At 54.2% G+C, this 15,331-nt stretch overlaps 2 protein-coding genes across 2 annotated transcripts in view; both read right to left on the bottom strand.

Moving 5' to 3' along the window:
* Positions 1 to 184: 184 nt before the first annotated feature.
* Positions 185 to 9,578, bottom strand: LOC111145106 (ankyrin repeat domain 2). The gene is given in 10 exon segments (XM_022499750.1): positions 185 to 483; positions 1,280 to 1,378; positions 1,485 to 1,583; positions 2,419 to 2,517; positions 2,836 to 2,934; positions 4,596 to 4,703; positions 4,804 to 4,962; positions 5,918 to 6,019; positions 9,406 to 9,528; positions 9,531 to 9,578. Coding segments are annotated over 10 exon segments (1,092 nt in total). The 3' UTR covers positions 185 to 327.
* A 1,425-nt stretch (positions 9,579 to 11,003) lies between these two features.
* Positions 11,004 to 15,331, bottom strand: part of LOC111145174 (ubiquitin domain containing 1) — a 52,369-nt gene continuing 48,041 nt past the window's right edge. The window contains exons 2-3 of the mRNA XM_022499883.1: positions 13,459 to 13,686; positions 11,004 to 12,113 (exon numbers count right to left, since the gene is read on the bottom strand). Coding sequence (XP_022355591.1) covers positions 11,728 to 12,113; positions 13,459 to 13,686 — 614 coding nt within the window. The 3' untranslated portion in view covers positions 11,004 to 11,727. The remainder of the gene's footprint in view (positions 12,114 to 13,458; positions 13,687 to 15,331) is intronic.

Below are 15,331 nucleotides of genomic sequence, written 5' to 3'. Positions count from 1 at the left end.
ATTTGGGAAGAGCGCTGGCAGGAAAGAAGCAAGAAGACGCCCGGGTAGGAAAAGCCATAGAGCTGGGTCCAAAGAGCTCCAACCCCCCTCTTCCCTGAACCTATCCTTGTTCCATTTTTCTTCATTCCTGAATGTTGCAGACACAAATGGACACAAACATCACCAATTGCAAACACTTTTTATTTTTTTTTATTGCGGTAGTTTGTGGGTGTCCCGAATCGCACGCAGAGGAATGGCAGGGTCCTCGGCTCTGTGGGCCGTTCTTATGACCCTCTGGCTGCGCGCGCAGGGGACAGCCTGGGTGCCCAGCTGGCCTGGGCCAGGTGTTTACTGGGCTGGCACAGGCTGGGGGGGCTCCTGCTGGGTCTCCTTGGGACCCTGCAGCCCATTCTGCTCTGACGCTGGCTCTCCCTCCGGGGGCTCCAGAGCCTGCCGGGTGTCAGCTTGCCACAGCTGCACCAGGTCCGTGGGGGTCTTTCCTGCCTGGGGGAACCAAGCGGAGATCTTGTCACTGCTCAGAAGTTTGTACCAGGAGGTTCCCTCATCTATACCGGGGGTTCCAATCAGGGGCAAGCAGCAACGTTTAGAATGTTTGCAATTGTCACAGTGAGGGGTGTGGGGATTACTGGCATTTGGTGACTAGAGGCCAGGGATGCTGCTTAAAGATCCTGTAATGCACAGGAGAGTTCTCTCATAACAAATAAATTTCCAGCCCCAAATGTCAGTAATGTCCTGGTTGAGAAATCCCCATCCACCTCCTCTGCACAGCTTCCTGACTTTCCCACTATCCCCTTAGTCTTTCTTGAGTCAGGGGGACGTTCCCATTCCCCTCTTTCGTGATTGCTCCGGGCTCCAAAGAAGAGCGTGGACTAAGCAACGTAGGACCCCGAGAGAACTCTAGACCCACACAGTGTGCTAGGGGTAGTCGTGCCAACCAAACGCTTAGGTTCCCTTCAGTTGGGTTCCTCCATGATTTTGGCCTCCTTAGGCCTGGACATTAGGACCCCCTCGGATCTATTTGGAGACCTTTGGGAAGTCCTCTTACTGTCCTTTCTGGCTGTTTCTCTGCACTTGCCCTCTGGACAGAGATAAGCATACAGAGATCTGGGAAGGTGGGTAGACCCCAAATTCCCAGGGTGCCCCGAGAGACCCTCCACTGTGAGTGTGCTCCGAGGGCAGGCAGAGTCTTTCTTAGTTCTGTGTTTGCTCTGAGTGCCCAGAGCAGAGCCTGTGTGAGCGGTGCACACTCGTTACCAAATCAGGGAAGGAATGGACTTACTAGGTTCTTGGTCATCATGTCGGCCCCGTGCAGGAGCAGCAGTTTGATGATTTTGTAGCGGTTGAGCCTCACAGCATCATGCAGGGCACTGTCGCCTTCCTAGAGCCAATGCGACACTCAGTATGGCCCACAGGGGCATGTGGATGCCCTCGGGCTTCCTGCACTCCTGGGATGTGGCTGAGCAGAAGGGGAGCTGGACACTCACTCTGTCCTTGGCATTGATGTCCAGGCCCAGGGATAGAAAGTGCTGCACAATCTCCACGTGCCCCGTTCGGACTGCCACATGCAGGGGGGTACTCAGGAGCTGTGTGGGAAGGAAGCAGGAACCGCTGGCTCAAGGCACCTGGACTGTGGTGCTTCTGGGTGGGAGGTTGTCCAAGCTCCAGCCTAATCCCCTCCCCAAGTCCCAGTGCCAGGGCCTGAGCCCCACAAGAACTGGGAATGCTACCATTTCCACCATGCTATCCAGTGGTCTACCTCGGAAGCATTCGACGCCTCGTCCTCTGCAAGGCCTTCTATGGTTCTCCTCTCACCCAGCTGCAAACAGCAGTGAGCTCTGCTGCCCTTCTCTTAATAATTATAATAGGTGCTATTAACTGAGAGGTAACTATGGGACAGGCATGGCAGAAGCTTATAAAACATCAGCCTTATGCTCAGTAAATAATTACATACACTTCCCCATCTAGTTATATAAGAATTCTGTAAGACGTGTGACAGATACGCCGCAGAGGCTCAGCGGCAGACCCTAGTTCAAGGCTGCACACAAAGGAATGAATGAACAGAAAAATGGTGGATGAAGAAACAAGCGAACAGATGAATAAGTGAACGGAGGGATGGACGGACAGATAGACAAAGGATGATGAAGGATTGCAGGGATGAACAAATCCTCCCACCTCTTTGGGGTGATCCCAAAACCCCCTAAATAGTGGATTTCTTCTCACTCTCTCCTCTGTCCTTCCTGCTCCCATCCCCAGATTGTCTCCAAGGACCTACAGGTGATGGCAAAGACCCCTTCCTGGACTCTGCAGCCCCTCTAGAAACCAGACTAGCTCACTATCCTGATTCCTGGGCTTTTCTGTTCTCTGCCCCTTGCCCTCCCTTCCCACCCATCCTAATACCTGTGAGCATTATTGCCTCACCTTGTCCCTCTTGTTCGTGTCTGCTCCTCGGCTTTGCAGGAGTTTTACGACCTCCAAGTGGCCCCCACGACAGGCCCAGTGCATGGCTGTGCAGTCCAGCTAGAAGGGAAAGATGGGGCTGTAGGGGAGGAAGTGCCCTAGGGAAAAGGACCTCAGCTAAGAGGGCTGGAGGAATCAAGGGAAAGAGGACAGGGAAGGGGCAAGGGCATGTCTATGCCTGGGCAGTGGACCAAGTGGAGCAGGAGAACCCTCGGGTCCAAGCCGGGTTTATGGAGGATGGCCCCAGGCCATACAACTCACTGGAGGCGGGGGCTGGCCCCAGAGGAAACCTGTTTGTGTCCCAGGTTGGCGGGAGGGAGGGTCCACTGGTGTTGGGCCCACCTCCTACCTCCCACCCAATGGGCATCTCTTACTCACCCGATCCTGGAAGTCTACAGTGGCCCCATGCTCCAGAAGCTTCTCCAGGATCTCCATGTGACCTTCCAGGGAAGCTCGATGAAGTGCTGTCCGGTGGAACTGTCCCCAGAGAGACTGTCAGGGCCTGATTTCTGGCCTCAGGCTGAGAACAGACCTTACCAACCATTTTGAATCTGATCCCTGTGTTTGGTCCCCATCAATTCCATGTTCTGGCAGCCCTTCATGTTCTATCCAGAGCAGTCTTGGAACCCTCTTATATCCTGGGCACTCTGACCTTCTCACCCTCCCCCACCCCCAAGCACATCAAGCTAGGTCTTGACACGGGCTGTTCCCTCTGCTGGGAATGCCCATTTTGCCCTTACTTCCTGTGAGTGACGAATTCTTGCTACTCCTTCAAGAGGCGGGACAGCTCAAGTGCCATTATTTAAAACCTCTAGGCCCGAGCTGGCCCCAGAGGTCCCAGAGAACCTTTCAGATAGGGTATTGGAAGGGCAGGCCAAGACTTACTAGACTGTTTGCCCTGGGTGCCTAGCCCAGGGCCAGAAGGGGCAGGTGCACACCCATGCCTGATTCAAGGAAGGAATGAATTTCAGCATTTTGCTTTGGTCTCTTGAAACCCTCAGGCCATGAGGCATATATTCCCATAGTGAAGATATGGTTATGTGTGGATCTCCCCCTTCTCTCAACCCTGGTCTTTCCTTTTATGTACTCCCAGCACCCGGCACAGGGCTTGAAGGTGGTTGGTGTTTGGATGGATCAAGAGGACTGAGACTCCTGAGTCTCAGGGAAGGGAAAGGCCATGTAGTCTAAGCCCACAGTAATGCAGGCTGCAGGGGATGACCATCAAATTTCTCAGTCCCAGGAGATGCATGTGAAATGTGAAAGAGGTGGTTTCAGGGAAAACAGAAGTGTGAAGGGCGATGGAAACATTTTGAAAATCGTGGTGATGGTTGCACAGCATGGGAAATATAATGAATGCCACTGAACTGTACACTTAAAATGACTAAAGTGGCGTGTTTCAGGTTATATGTATTTCGCCACTAGACAACAATCAATAAGTTTTAAAAGGAAGTGTAGGGGCGCCTGGGTGGCTCAGTGGGTTAAGCCGCTGCCTTCGGCTCGGGTCATGATCTCAGAGTCCTGGGATCGAGCCCCATATCGGGCTTTCTGCTCAGCAGGGAGCCTGCTTCCTCCTCTCTCTCTGCCTGCCTCTCTGCCTGCTTGTGATCTCTCTCTGTCAAATAAATAAATAAAATCTTTAAAAAAAAAAATTAAAAAAAATAAAAATAAAAATAAAAGGAAGTGTAATATACTATGCAACACAAAAAACAATATCATATCCTGCATGTGCTATAGTTTTTTTCTCCATTCACTAAATACTAACTGAGGCATTAATATTCCATTTGATCCCTGTGACATGCTCCGAGAGAAGCAGGTCGTTTTACAGAGGAGGAAACTGAGGCCAGAGCTAGCCAAAGGTCACATAGTTAGGGAGTGATAGAGATGGGATTTGAGCCCCAAATTCTTGGTTTGGGCTCTTATTATTTAATTCCATTCCCCTTTCTTCCCTAGAAGACCACATGACCTTTGTTACTCTGGAGGTAGTTCAAGGTGAAAAGGGCCTAAGGACTTAGATAAATTCCTGCCAAACCCCCTGCCGAAGGACCCCCAACGCCTGTTCTCAGGCCCACAAGTGGGCGGGCGGAGTGGGGAGGCAACTCTGAAAGGGAAGCAGACAGAAGGTACATGTAGAACTTCACCTGATCACAGGCGTCCGGGGAACCCCCGTCGGCCAGGAACTTCTCAATGATTTTCATTTTCCCTTCCACTGCCGCTTTCAGGAATGTCTCTTCTTCCACAGGGCAAGTCTGGAACGAACAAATGCAGTCATGGAGGGCTGCCCTGCAGTGATCAGAGGCCCTCCTGGGCTCCCCCCGCCGACACAGGGGTCCTCCCCAAGACCCTTACGATCTCCTCAGGCTCTGGAGGTGGCTCCTGGGAGGCCGCCAGGGCTTCCCGCTTCTTCTGCTTGCGTTTTTTCCGCAGCTCGATGAGGTTCTGGATCCCCCCTACGTCAATGATCTCCCGGCGAAGATCTAGGGACGTCTTGCGTACACGCTCTTGGCCCTGCATGGAGATGGCTCATCAAACCCCATGCTGGGGCCTTGGGGACCCCTGAGTCAAGCTTGGGGAGATGGACAGGGAGAGCTTTTCAGGAGAGGGAGAATCCAGATGAGACCGGGACACAGACGGCTCCAATCAGGGGACAAGGGGAGACTTGAGGGGACGGCGTAGAAACTGCCAGCTTTGAGCCTTCATGTAGCTGAAGGGTAAGAGGAGGGACTCTCAGAGGTAGCCCAGCCCTTGAGAATGGAATCTGAATCCTCAGCTTTCCATGCAGTTTCGTGTGTGTGTGTGTGTGTGTGTGAGATCATAAACAATACAGAAACAGGGGCGTCTGGGTGGCTCGGTCAGTTAAAAGTCTGCCTTCGGCTCAGGTCATGATCTCAGGGTCCTGGGATCCCTGCTGAGTGGGCAGCCTGCTTCTCCTGCTCTCTCTGCCCCTCCCCCTGCTCGTGTTCTCTCAAATAAATAATTTTTTTAAAAATCTAAAAAACAAACAAACAAACAAATACACAAACATAAAAGGGTTGAAGAGAAAGCCCTTCTCTCCCAGAGGTAACTTCCATTATGTCCTGGTTGATGCCCTTCAGACAAGCATCCTTTGGGATCACCCTCCACACTAGTGTTCTGGAAACTCTGGTTTTCCTCTCAGCAGCACAGAGGTCTCTCCTGTCAGCACACACAACCTCCCAAGCCCCTTAACACGGGCAGAGTGCCCAGCTATATTGCTATCCCATCAGCTGGGGCTTCCAAAATGAGTCCATCCCCTGGGATCTTGTACATACACAGATTGTGACTCAGCAGGTCTGGGGTGGGGCCAAGATTCTGCATTGTTAGCATGCTCCTGGGGTGGGGGGGTTGCTGAGATAATGGGTTTGCATACTAGCTAGGGGGAGCAAAGCCATAGCTTGCCTGTCCTGTCCCCTGAGTGCAGAGGTTGGGCTCTCCTCACGCTTACCTTAACCTTCTGTAAAGCCAGACTCTGAGCCCCGTGGTGCTTCTCATCCTCCAACACCAGCATGTCCATGGGCAGCTTCTGCTGTGTGGTTCCTCGGAGTTTCTGGTGAGCCAGGGAGAGGATGTTCTCCAGCACCTGCCCATAGTACTCAGGGAGGCAGGTAGCCTCTCCCCCAACCCACTCCAAGGAAACCCCAAGGACTTCCTACTGTGTGACATCAGAGCACTTCAGAGCCCCACTCCCGACTGGTCCTGGAGAGCCAGCTCCCATAGTTCTCCAGCTCAACCCTACCCCAACCTCAGCTCAAACACCTGTCCACTGGTGGTCATGTGTCCTCAGCAAGACAAGTTTAAGGGCTACTGGAATGAGTTTTCGTGAAATTAAATATATTCACTTTTCAAAGCACTGAGATGATGATGATGATGATGATGGTGGTGGTGGTGGTGGTGATTTCTTTGTTGCCATTAAAGATTCACATAGATGAAATGATTGTGGTAAGAATTGATAGTTATTTTTTAAATAGATTCATGTGTCAATACAAAAATGTGGCAACTCTCAGATACCAACTTTTTTCCCTCAGATTTTACTGCTCCATGAGATCCTGGAGCTGGAAACTTGTTGTCAGGGAAGCTGAGGGACAAGAGCCACGGCGACCTAGGCTTCAGTTTGAAGGGACTCTCAGCATTCACCTTATCCTCATTGTAATTGGATGGGTGAAACTCCTTCCAAGTCCCCCTTTGTAGTTTTGACTTGCCTGGACCGCTTTCTCAGGACCCCCTCCTCTGTTTTAAAGGAAGCCACTTTTTGTGACAGGCTGACACCCATCTCTGTGTGCCGGGAAACTTCACCCCGGGGTAGAGGACACAGAGTCCGGATGGCGGCTGGGAGGAATGGCCCACCCTCACAGAGCTCTCAGCTGCCTTGTGCCTTTTCCACTGAGCTCTGGTGGGATACTCCTCTAGGGCTGTTTTGAGGGCTGATTTCCCCGGTCTTCATTCGGGAGGTCCTGGTGCCCACTGGCTGTTCCCTTCTGTGTTGGGCTTACATGGTTTGAGGTATCCCTAGTATTGGCATCACCTGAAACACTGCATCTTCTTCCAGGAACAAGAGATGACCTTGGGCTGCAGCCTGGGGGACCCTGGCTGGGTTCCTCATGGAGCATCCCAAGGGTAGGCTTGGGTTGCCATTAGCTTGGTAACCCAAGCACCTATGATGGGGTCTAGCATACAGCAGGTGCTCAGTGAATGTTGGAGAATAAATGAGTGAGTGAGTGAATGGATCACGACGGGGGGCGCTCAGCATCTTTGCCCACCCCTAAGTCCTCAGTGATGACCTGACCTAGTATGCTCCCACAACAGAGCCCAAGCCCTGGCCTTTGGGATTCTCCTTCGCCTCCCACACCAAGAAGGGGGAGCAGGCTGGACAGAGGCTCCCCTCTGAGAATTTTGCTGGGCTGGGACTTGGTGGGAACAACTAGAGACTCTCATGCTCACACAGGCCTTACCCAGACTCTCTAGTCCTTCACTTCAGATTTGTCTTTGGGGGCTGACACACAGTCAGTACTCAGTGTTTATTGAACCGGGTGCTAGTGGGTGAAACACAATGAAACAAATGCCCACCTTACTCGTAGATCATTGTACAGATAAAATGAAAGTATGCCTGGGGGTGCCTGGGTGGCTCAGTGGATTAAAGCCTCTGCCTTTAGCTCAGGTCATGATCCCAGGGTCCTGGGATGGAGCCCCGCATCCAGGCTCTCTGTTCAACAGGGAGCCTGCTTCCTCCTCTCTCTCTCTCTCTCTCTGCCTGCCTCTCTGCCTGCTTGTGATCTCTGTCAAATAAATAAAATCTTAAAAAAAAAAAAAAAGAAAGAAAGAAAGTATGCCTGTACAGAGCTTAGCACAGTGCCTGGCACATGGCAGGCATTGGTGGGAAGGGTGGCTCTGTGGGCACCCGGTGTCCTGACAGCCGTGCTGCTATATTTGTTGGGTGAATGAATGGATGAGGACAGCTCCGTGTCCCCCTGCTGAAGGTCTCTGTGTCCAACGCCAGCACTCCAGAAATGGTACAGCGGTGTGACTCACCTACCTGGCCCCAGGGGAGAAGTGGCATTCCTGAAGATCCAAGGATGCCCCAGCCTGGACTCATTGGGCTCAGCCCAAACTCTTCCCCCACAAGCCTGTCCCCCTACCCTCTGCCTCTGGTTTACATCTCTTCTTCCACCAGAGTCCTGGTCCTTCCCTCTTCCTCACCCCTATTCAGCCACTCTTTTGGTGAACAGAGCCTACTTCCAAACTGAAGTGAACAGAGCCTACTTCCAAACTGACTTATCTTCTTCCTCCCATTCCTGTTAGGGCCAGTTTTTCGCCAATGTGTCCTTCTCAGGCTGTCAGAGCTGTCTTTCTAAAATAGGTCAGATGGCACCACTCTCCCTCACTCAGCAACACTTAGTGGCTCCCCATTGCCCAAAGAATAAATATCTTTCCCATGGCCCTCGAGGGTTTGTACCCAGCCTTAGGCCCTACCAGACTTTCACACAACAGTCCCACCATCACTCACCTAAACTTTTTAGTGCCTGTCTTTTCCTTAGCCTGGAATTCCCTCCCTCTCTGATCTCCACTCACCAGCCTTGAAGGTCCCACTCAAACGCCATCTTGTTCCCAGGGGTCCTTTAGCACCCACAGAGTGACTCACCTACCTTTTGTTCCCCTTTCCTGCTGACTTAATAGCTCTATTTCACCATTGCCTCACTCTGCCTGTTTCTCTGTGGACTATGTCCCTGACAGATGCTGGCTAGAATGACTGTAGGGCTGGTAAGGAGGAGGCAGGGGCTGGCCCTACTGAGCCTCTTACTCCTCACAGCCCCTGGCACTTGGCAGAGCAGACTCTAAGTCAAATAGTAGTTTAAACAGAATGAAGAGTAGACATGGCTGCACCTTCGTCCCCTCTCCCCACTCCTTTTTCCCAGAGAAAATGCCAATTGCCCAGAGCCTCGTGCTCCAGCGGCCTCCCCGAGTGAAGCTGGTCGTCCTGGGAAAACCCATGCTTCCTTTCCCAGCACTGCTTCCTTGCTCTGCTCCCAGTCTCTATTCTTCAGGGACCAAATGCAGGAGTTTCTCCTGTCTCAGCCTCCCGCCCAGCAGCTGGGAGCTCTCAGGGCCCCAGCCTCCCCTATTCTCAGGCAGCACCCCAGCTGTCCTGCTCTAGTGCAGCCTGGCTCACCTCCTCGAGGTCCAGGTGGGTGGCAGGATATCAGGAGCCCAGCTTGGCTCACCCACCCGTCTCTCAGTTCTTGGGGGTTGAAGCCTCAGTCTCCCACTGGCAGCAAGCCCTCCACCAGGAGCACCCTGGGGCTGGAATGGAGCCATCGGGCCCCTGGGGACATCTGCCCTCCTTCCTACCACAGATGCGGCAGCCAGGCTCTTACCTCCCTTGACAGTAGAGCTGGATCTCCTTAGAATCCCCTTGGGTCCCCACACCCATGCCTGTACCTCATTCTCTTCCTCCTGCGCCAGCCGCTCCTCGATAAGCGCCGTGGCCCTCTGCACTGCCTCGGAGCCCTCCATGTTGCCGTCTATTGCCAGCCTCTGCAGGCCCCAGGGCCTCGGGGGCTTTATAAGCCAGGGCACCCCCCCACCCCCACCCTGCTGGGCGCCTTTGCCATGAGCTCACTGGCCCAATTCTCCACCTGCCTCCCCCACCTGTCACCTTCACCCCGGGCAGCCCCGGGGAGCCGAGGGAAGCAGGGGCAGTTTGCCCCACCCACCCCCGACCTGTTGGAGCTGAAGGGCCCAGCGCCCCAAAAGAGCAGGGCTGCAGGAAGGAGCCCACCTAGCCTCTGTCCTGAATGCTTGGGTCGGGCTGGGCCTTAGCGGTGGCAGCTGGGCTGCACAAAGACCCACTGGCTGCCCCTAAACCTGATGGCAGTGCCACCTGCTGGACGCCTGGCAACTGCCCACTATTGTCAGTGAGGGGAACTGAAAGACAACTGTGAGGACCCAATGGAGGCCTGTGTCCCCAGCTGTCCTGTGAACAGACTCTGCGTGCTCTGTGGACTCTGCTATGTCGGGACTGGAGTGTCAAGGTGGTGGGCAAGAGTAAGAGCAGGTGCCTCCCTCTTCACTCACAGCTCAGGCCGGCCTTTGTGTCTCCGGAGTCCCACAGCGCCCCCTAGTGAGGTGTCGCTGTATGTGCCTGCCCGTCCATTAGCCTCTGACAAAACCTTGACCCTCTGTCTGTCTCACCAGGCCTCTGCAAAACTTAAAAGGTCTTGCTTCAGGAAGGGTGTCAGGAAGCCACCTTAAAAGGACCAGAGTGCAATCCCGAGCCTTGGTGACGTCCAGCCCCTTCTGATCATCCTTCCTTGTCAGGCCACCCTGACCGGGGTCTGGCCATGCTCACTGAGAAGGAAAATACTCTCAATGGAGCAAAAGCAGACCCGAATTTGCTCCATACCTAGAACTCTGGGAGTGAGCCCTGGGCCATCGTGCACACAGACGCCACAGTTTGGCAATTCTGTACTGCTCATGCAGCTCGCCCTTAGCTAAAAGAGGTCCCCTTCGGATGATGTGCACACTTTCCCCGCAGGAAGGATAGGCACTGGCTCCTTTTCCTCTCTGGTCCCCTCGCTGCTAAGGGACACATGCTTGCAATCTAAATGTGTCTGAGATTTTGCTTTCACATCCCTGAGGGTGCAGGGGGACATCTCCAGGATTGGGGTGCATACATCAGTCCTGAGGGCCCGGGCAGGACCCTCCCGCTTCCAGGAGCAGACCCGGCAGGTTACTAATACCACCTTCCTGATATATTGCCTCTGCTTTCAAAGCTTGCTCACGTCTGTTACCCCATTTAATCCTCCCGGCAACTGAGGAAGAGGCAGGGCAAGTGGCATTGTCTCCACATTAAGGAAAACCAAGTGGGCTCAGAGATTAAGTGTTTTTCCTGAGAACCTATGAGAACACAGGGCCTGGAACACTAGGAATTCAAGGCTCTCTCCTCTCGGCTGCGACCCACTCCCACACCAGAACTGGTTCTGGGGCTCCACAGAGCAGCCAGGGAGCCCAAAGTCAAAGCTAGGCAAGAGAGAAGGTAGGAGCAAAAGGCTTTATTGATAAATATGCAGATATGTCTGTACACAGGGACCTGTTGTGGGCCATGGCCGGGCTGCAGACCCCCCACCGCTTGGGTTACAGCCAGGAGATGGCCCCATGTAGACCCCTGCCACAATAGCACAGCCATCTGGCCACCCGCCCCCTCCACCTCTGCCAATTGTGCTGCGGGGCAGGGAGAGGCAGAGGCCGGCCTCAGGCTCCCTGCCCCTGGGGCTCACAAGCCATCCCCTCCCCTCCAGAGGACTGGCACTGGGCCCAGGGCAGAGTCAGGGAGTAGGGGCAGGGGAAGGGGACAGCAGCTGCTTCAGACCCTGAGCAGAAAACCGGAGTGAGCACAGCCGGCAGCACCAGACAACAGATCTGGGCTCTAGGGGCCTCCGGGCTGGCCCCTCGTGGCTTGAACCTGCTGCGGGAGAGAGGCAGGGTGGAGTGCCCCCGTCTGCCTTTTCTCCAACAAGGCTGGCAAAGCCTGTATATGGCAGCACTGCTTCCTGGGTGTGGGGCCCTCGTGGCTCCCGGGCCCCCCGGGAGGCAGGGTCCCTTCATGGCTTGCCCAGCAGCCACATGGCAGGCAGCGCCCCTGAAGAAAGTGACAGCCCTCGGAGGCAGCAGCAGGGTGGGGGGGACCCAGCGCTCCGCCGGGAGGCCTCTTAGCCCCGCAGAGGCCTCCACGGCCTCTCTTCCCAGGGGTCCTCGGGCTCCTCAGTCCTGGGGCGGCGGGGGCTGGTTGATGATGACCTGGATGACAAAATCTTTCTGGATCTTGGTTTCCTGGAGCCGCGTGCGGTCTGTGAGCAGCTTCCCGGAGAAGAACCACCGCTGCCAGGATGGCTCGATGCCCTCCAGGCTGTGCAGCTGCCTCTTCAGCTGCCCCACCGTGTCGGGCAGGCTGGCGTTGAGCCTCACGTCCTTGCCCGTGGAGAGGCGCACCTTCAGCGGGAACTCGCGGCGCACCCCGGGCGTGGGCTCGGGCGGCTCCAGGCTCTCCTCCTCAGTGTGCTCCAGCAGCAGGTTCACGGGTGGCGACAGGCAGTAGATGGGCAGCTGGTAGCGATTGCCCAGCTCGTCATAGCATTCACAGAGGGTGCCTGCGCGAGAAGTGGGGCGGTCAGGGTCTGCTCGGAGAGCCCCACAGTTTCTGTCTTGGCCATTTGAAGAGACGGGCGCATATGCGAGTCAGGACGGGTAAAGGAGGTTATTTGGGTGGGGCACCAATCCAACAGGATTAGTGTCTTTCTAAGACACATTGGGGCTTGCTTTCCCAGTACGTATGGGAGGACGTAGGAAGTAGGCGGCCACGGATAAGCCACGAAGATAGCCCTCACCGAAAACCAAATCAGCTGGCACCTAGGTCTCGGGCTTCCCGGCCTCCAGAACTACGAGAAAGAAATCTCAGTTGGGTAATAAGGTACCCTATCTGTGGTATTTTGTTAGAGCAGCCTGAGCAAACCAATACACCTGTTATGGCCATCCCACAGTCCCCGAAACCAACCTACAGTCAGGTCTCTCTGGGACAGACAGCTGGGAGGAGTTCAAGGTGGAATCAGGAACACATGGGGCCGGCATCTTGGCTCTGCCAGGTACTGGCTCTGCCAGGTACTGCCAGGTACTGTTCAATGCTGGTGAATTATGTAACTTTCTATTTTTTCATTCGACAACTCTCCTGAGCTACATGCTGGGTGCTGGGGTTACCAGGGTGAGTGAGAAGGCATGGGCCCTACTCTCCATGGCTTATACTCTGGTGGGCCCCAGGGGACTTCCTGTACTATGTATTGCACACAGTAATATATTTGTTGTGTCCTGAGCACCTACTAAGTTCCAGGACTGGACTAAAGGTGGTTCTGCATATCTTGCTGAGTCCTAACAACCATCCTGTGAGGTGCATATCTCCGCTTTACAGCTGCAAGTTCCTGAGACTAAAATCGAGAAGCTCCCTGTCAGGGGCGCACTACCAAAAGCAGAGACATTTGTTAAAACCCAGGTCTGTGACTCTACAGTTCCACCGTGACCCTCCGCTTCACATACTTTACTGCATAAGTCTGTTATAAACTTAAATGAGATACTAGAGCAGAAGCTTCTAGCTCAGTGCCCAGCCCATAGTAACCCTCAACAGAAGGGTTCTCAGATGCTCTGTGATCCCAGAGTACCCCGGGCAACTCTAGCTTGCTCTCCTCATGCTGCTTTGAGGTTGGCTGGTGCCTTTCTATGCCTTCAGTAGACAAGCGGGGACTGCGTCTCCCTTTGGTTTGTGTCCCCGCTCCTGGCAGATACTCAGTGAGGGTTGCATGAATTAGCAAGCAAAGGGCCACCTGGGCCACCGAGCAGCTTGGATTGAAAACTCCCAGTGTGGGGCTGGCTGCCGGCTCCCTTCCACCCAAAGCGGCCTGGCGGTCCCAAGCCTGGTGGGGACAAAGCCCGGCCCCGCCCGCTCACCGTGAGGCAGGGTGATGCTGGCTCCGTCCAGGATGGCCTGGGCCAACTCATGGTCGTTGGCCTCGGCTGCATAGGCGGCGGCCTTGAGGGCATCCCAGATCTCCTTGCGGCCCTCGAAGGCGGGTGCCGTGTCCCAGAACTCATCCCGTTTGCTCCGCAGCTGCCCGTCGGTCATGGGGTAGTCGCTCTTCCACTTCAGCCGCTCCTTCTTCAGGGGCTCGTTGCGCCCTGCGCGGGACGGAAGGGACAGGCTGAGCACCTCTGAGGCCAGGCTGCACCTGCAGTCTCTCCCGCCCCTGCCCTGCCAGCACCCTCCCACCCCTCACCTCCCCAGCAGTGGCTCCCAAGTATTCTTCGGGCCTCAAGACCCTTTCCGGCAGCATCAGGGGATAGTCTGGAAACTCCATACACCCAACCGGGAGACATAAACAGTTTTTGTCAGCAGAGTATGTATGGCCTCCTTCTTTAATTATAAAGGAGTACACGCTCCGTATCCTTAAAGACCCGGCAAGAATGTCCATGTGGGAGAATAAGGGCGGCCGTTGGTGGGGCGGGCCGGGCACTTCAAACCCGTTGCTCATCTTGTCCACAAAGCCCGGCAGATGGGCCGGCTGTGACCATGAGAGCCTGTCATGTGCCTGAGGCCACACGAGTACAGATTTCACACAAGACTTTGAGTGCTGAGGCCACCCTCTCACTGCTGTCTGTGCCATGCTGCCACTGGGGAAGAAATGACTCCAGAATCCCACTATTCAGAAATAATCACTGCTGACACCTGAACATATTTCCTTTTCCCCATTTCTCTCAATATAGTTGAGTTCATATCACGTTTTTTTAAAAGACTTATTTATTTGGGGGCGCCTGGGTGGCTCAGTTGGTTAAGCGTCTGCCTTTAGCTCAGGTCATGATCCCAGCGGCCTGGGTTGGAGCCCCACATCGGGCTCCCTGCTCAGCGGGAAGCCTGCTTCTCCCTCTCCCACTCCCCCTGCCTGTGTTTCCTCTCTTGCTGTGTCTGTCAAATAAATAAATAAATAAAATAAAAAAATCTTTAAAAAAAAAACCAGACTTTTATTTGAGAGAGAGAGGTCAGAGAGTGAGTGTGCGTGCCTGAGGAGGGGTGGGGGGTTGAGGGAGAAAGAGGGAGAGAGACTCCCAGGCAGACACCCTGCTGAGCTCGAAGCCCAAAGCAGGGCTCCTCTCAGGATCCTGAGATGAGGACCTAGGCCAGAATCATGGGTTCGATGCCTCACTGACTGAACCACCCAGGTGCCCCAGTGGAGCTGATACTGTTACATTTATTTATTTTTTTTAGTCCTTGTTACAGAAAGGACTTCACATTTTTTTCATGCCAATATACAACTTTATTTTACACTTATGTCAATGTACATTCCCATGATGAACAATGATTATTTTTGTACCTACCATGTAGTTACAGAACACGTTTTTTGAAAAAAACCATAACCAACCGACCAAAACATCCCTGCAGCATCTGAAGCGGAAAACAATTCTGTTACATGTCATTTTTCTTGTTACCTGGCCCCAAGAGACTTCCAAGACAAGTGGAGACTGAAGGCAGAAGCATCTCTCAAAGGCTCCAGGAGGCTCAGACCTCTCAGAGCCGAAGGCAGAATAATCCACAGGAGGAAGGTTTAAAGCCGGTGGCTCCCACTCAGACTCCGATCCTCCGGGCAAGGAGCCGGACCCAAGCTGGGCTCTGCCAACCAGCCGCCTGGTCCAGCTGGGGCAGGAGAGGAGGCTCCTCAGGGGAACACAGCGACACCCACCGCCTACCCACCGTGTGGAAGAACCCCCAGCGAGCCCTGTATTTCTGTATATGACCCAACCTCCCCTACTTCAGCTTTGCAACAGCCTA

The sequence above is a fragment of the Enhydra lutris genome, unplaced genomic scaffold, assembly GCF_002288905.1.
Source record: "Enhydra lutris kenyoni isolate GAN:26980312 unplaced genomic scaffold, ASM228890v2 scaffoldscaffold12, whole genome shotgun sequence".
Classification (NCBI taxonomy): domain Eukaryota; kingdom Metazoa; phylum Chordata; class Mammalia; order Carnivora; family Mustelidae; genus Enhydra; species Enhydra lutris.
This window is presented reverse-complemented; position numbering and strand designations above follow the sequence as displayed.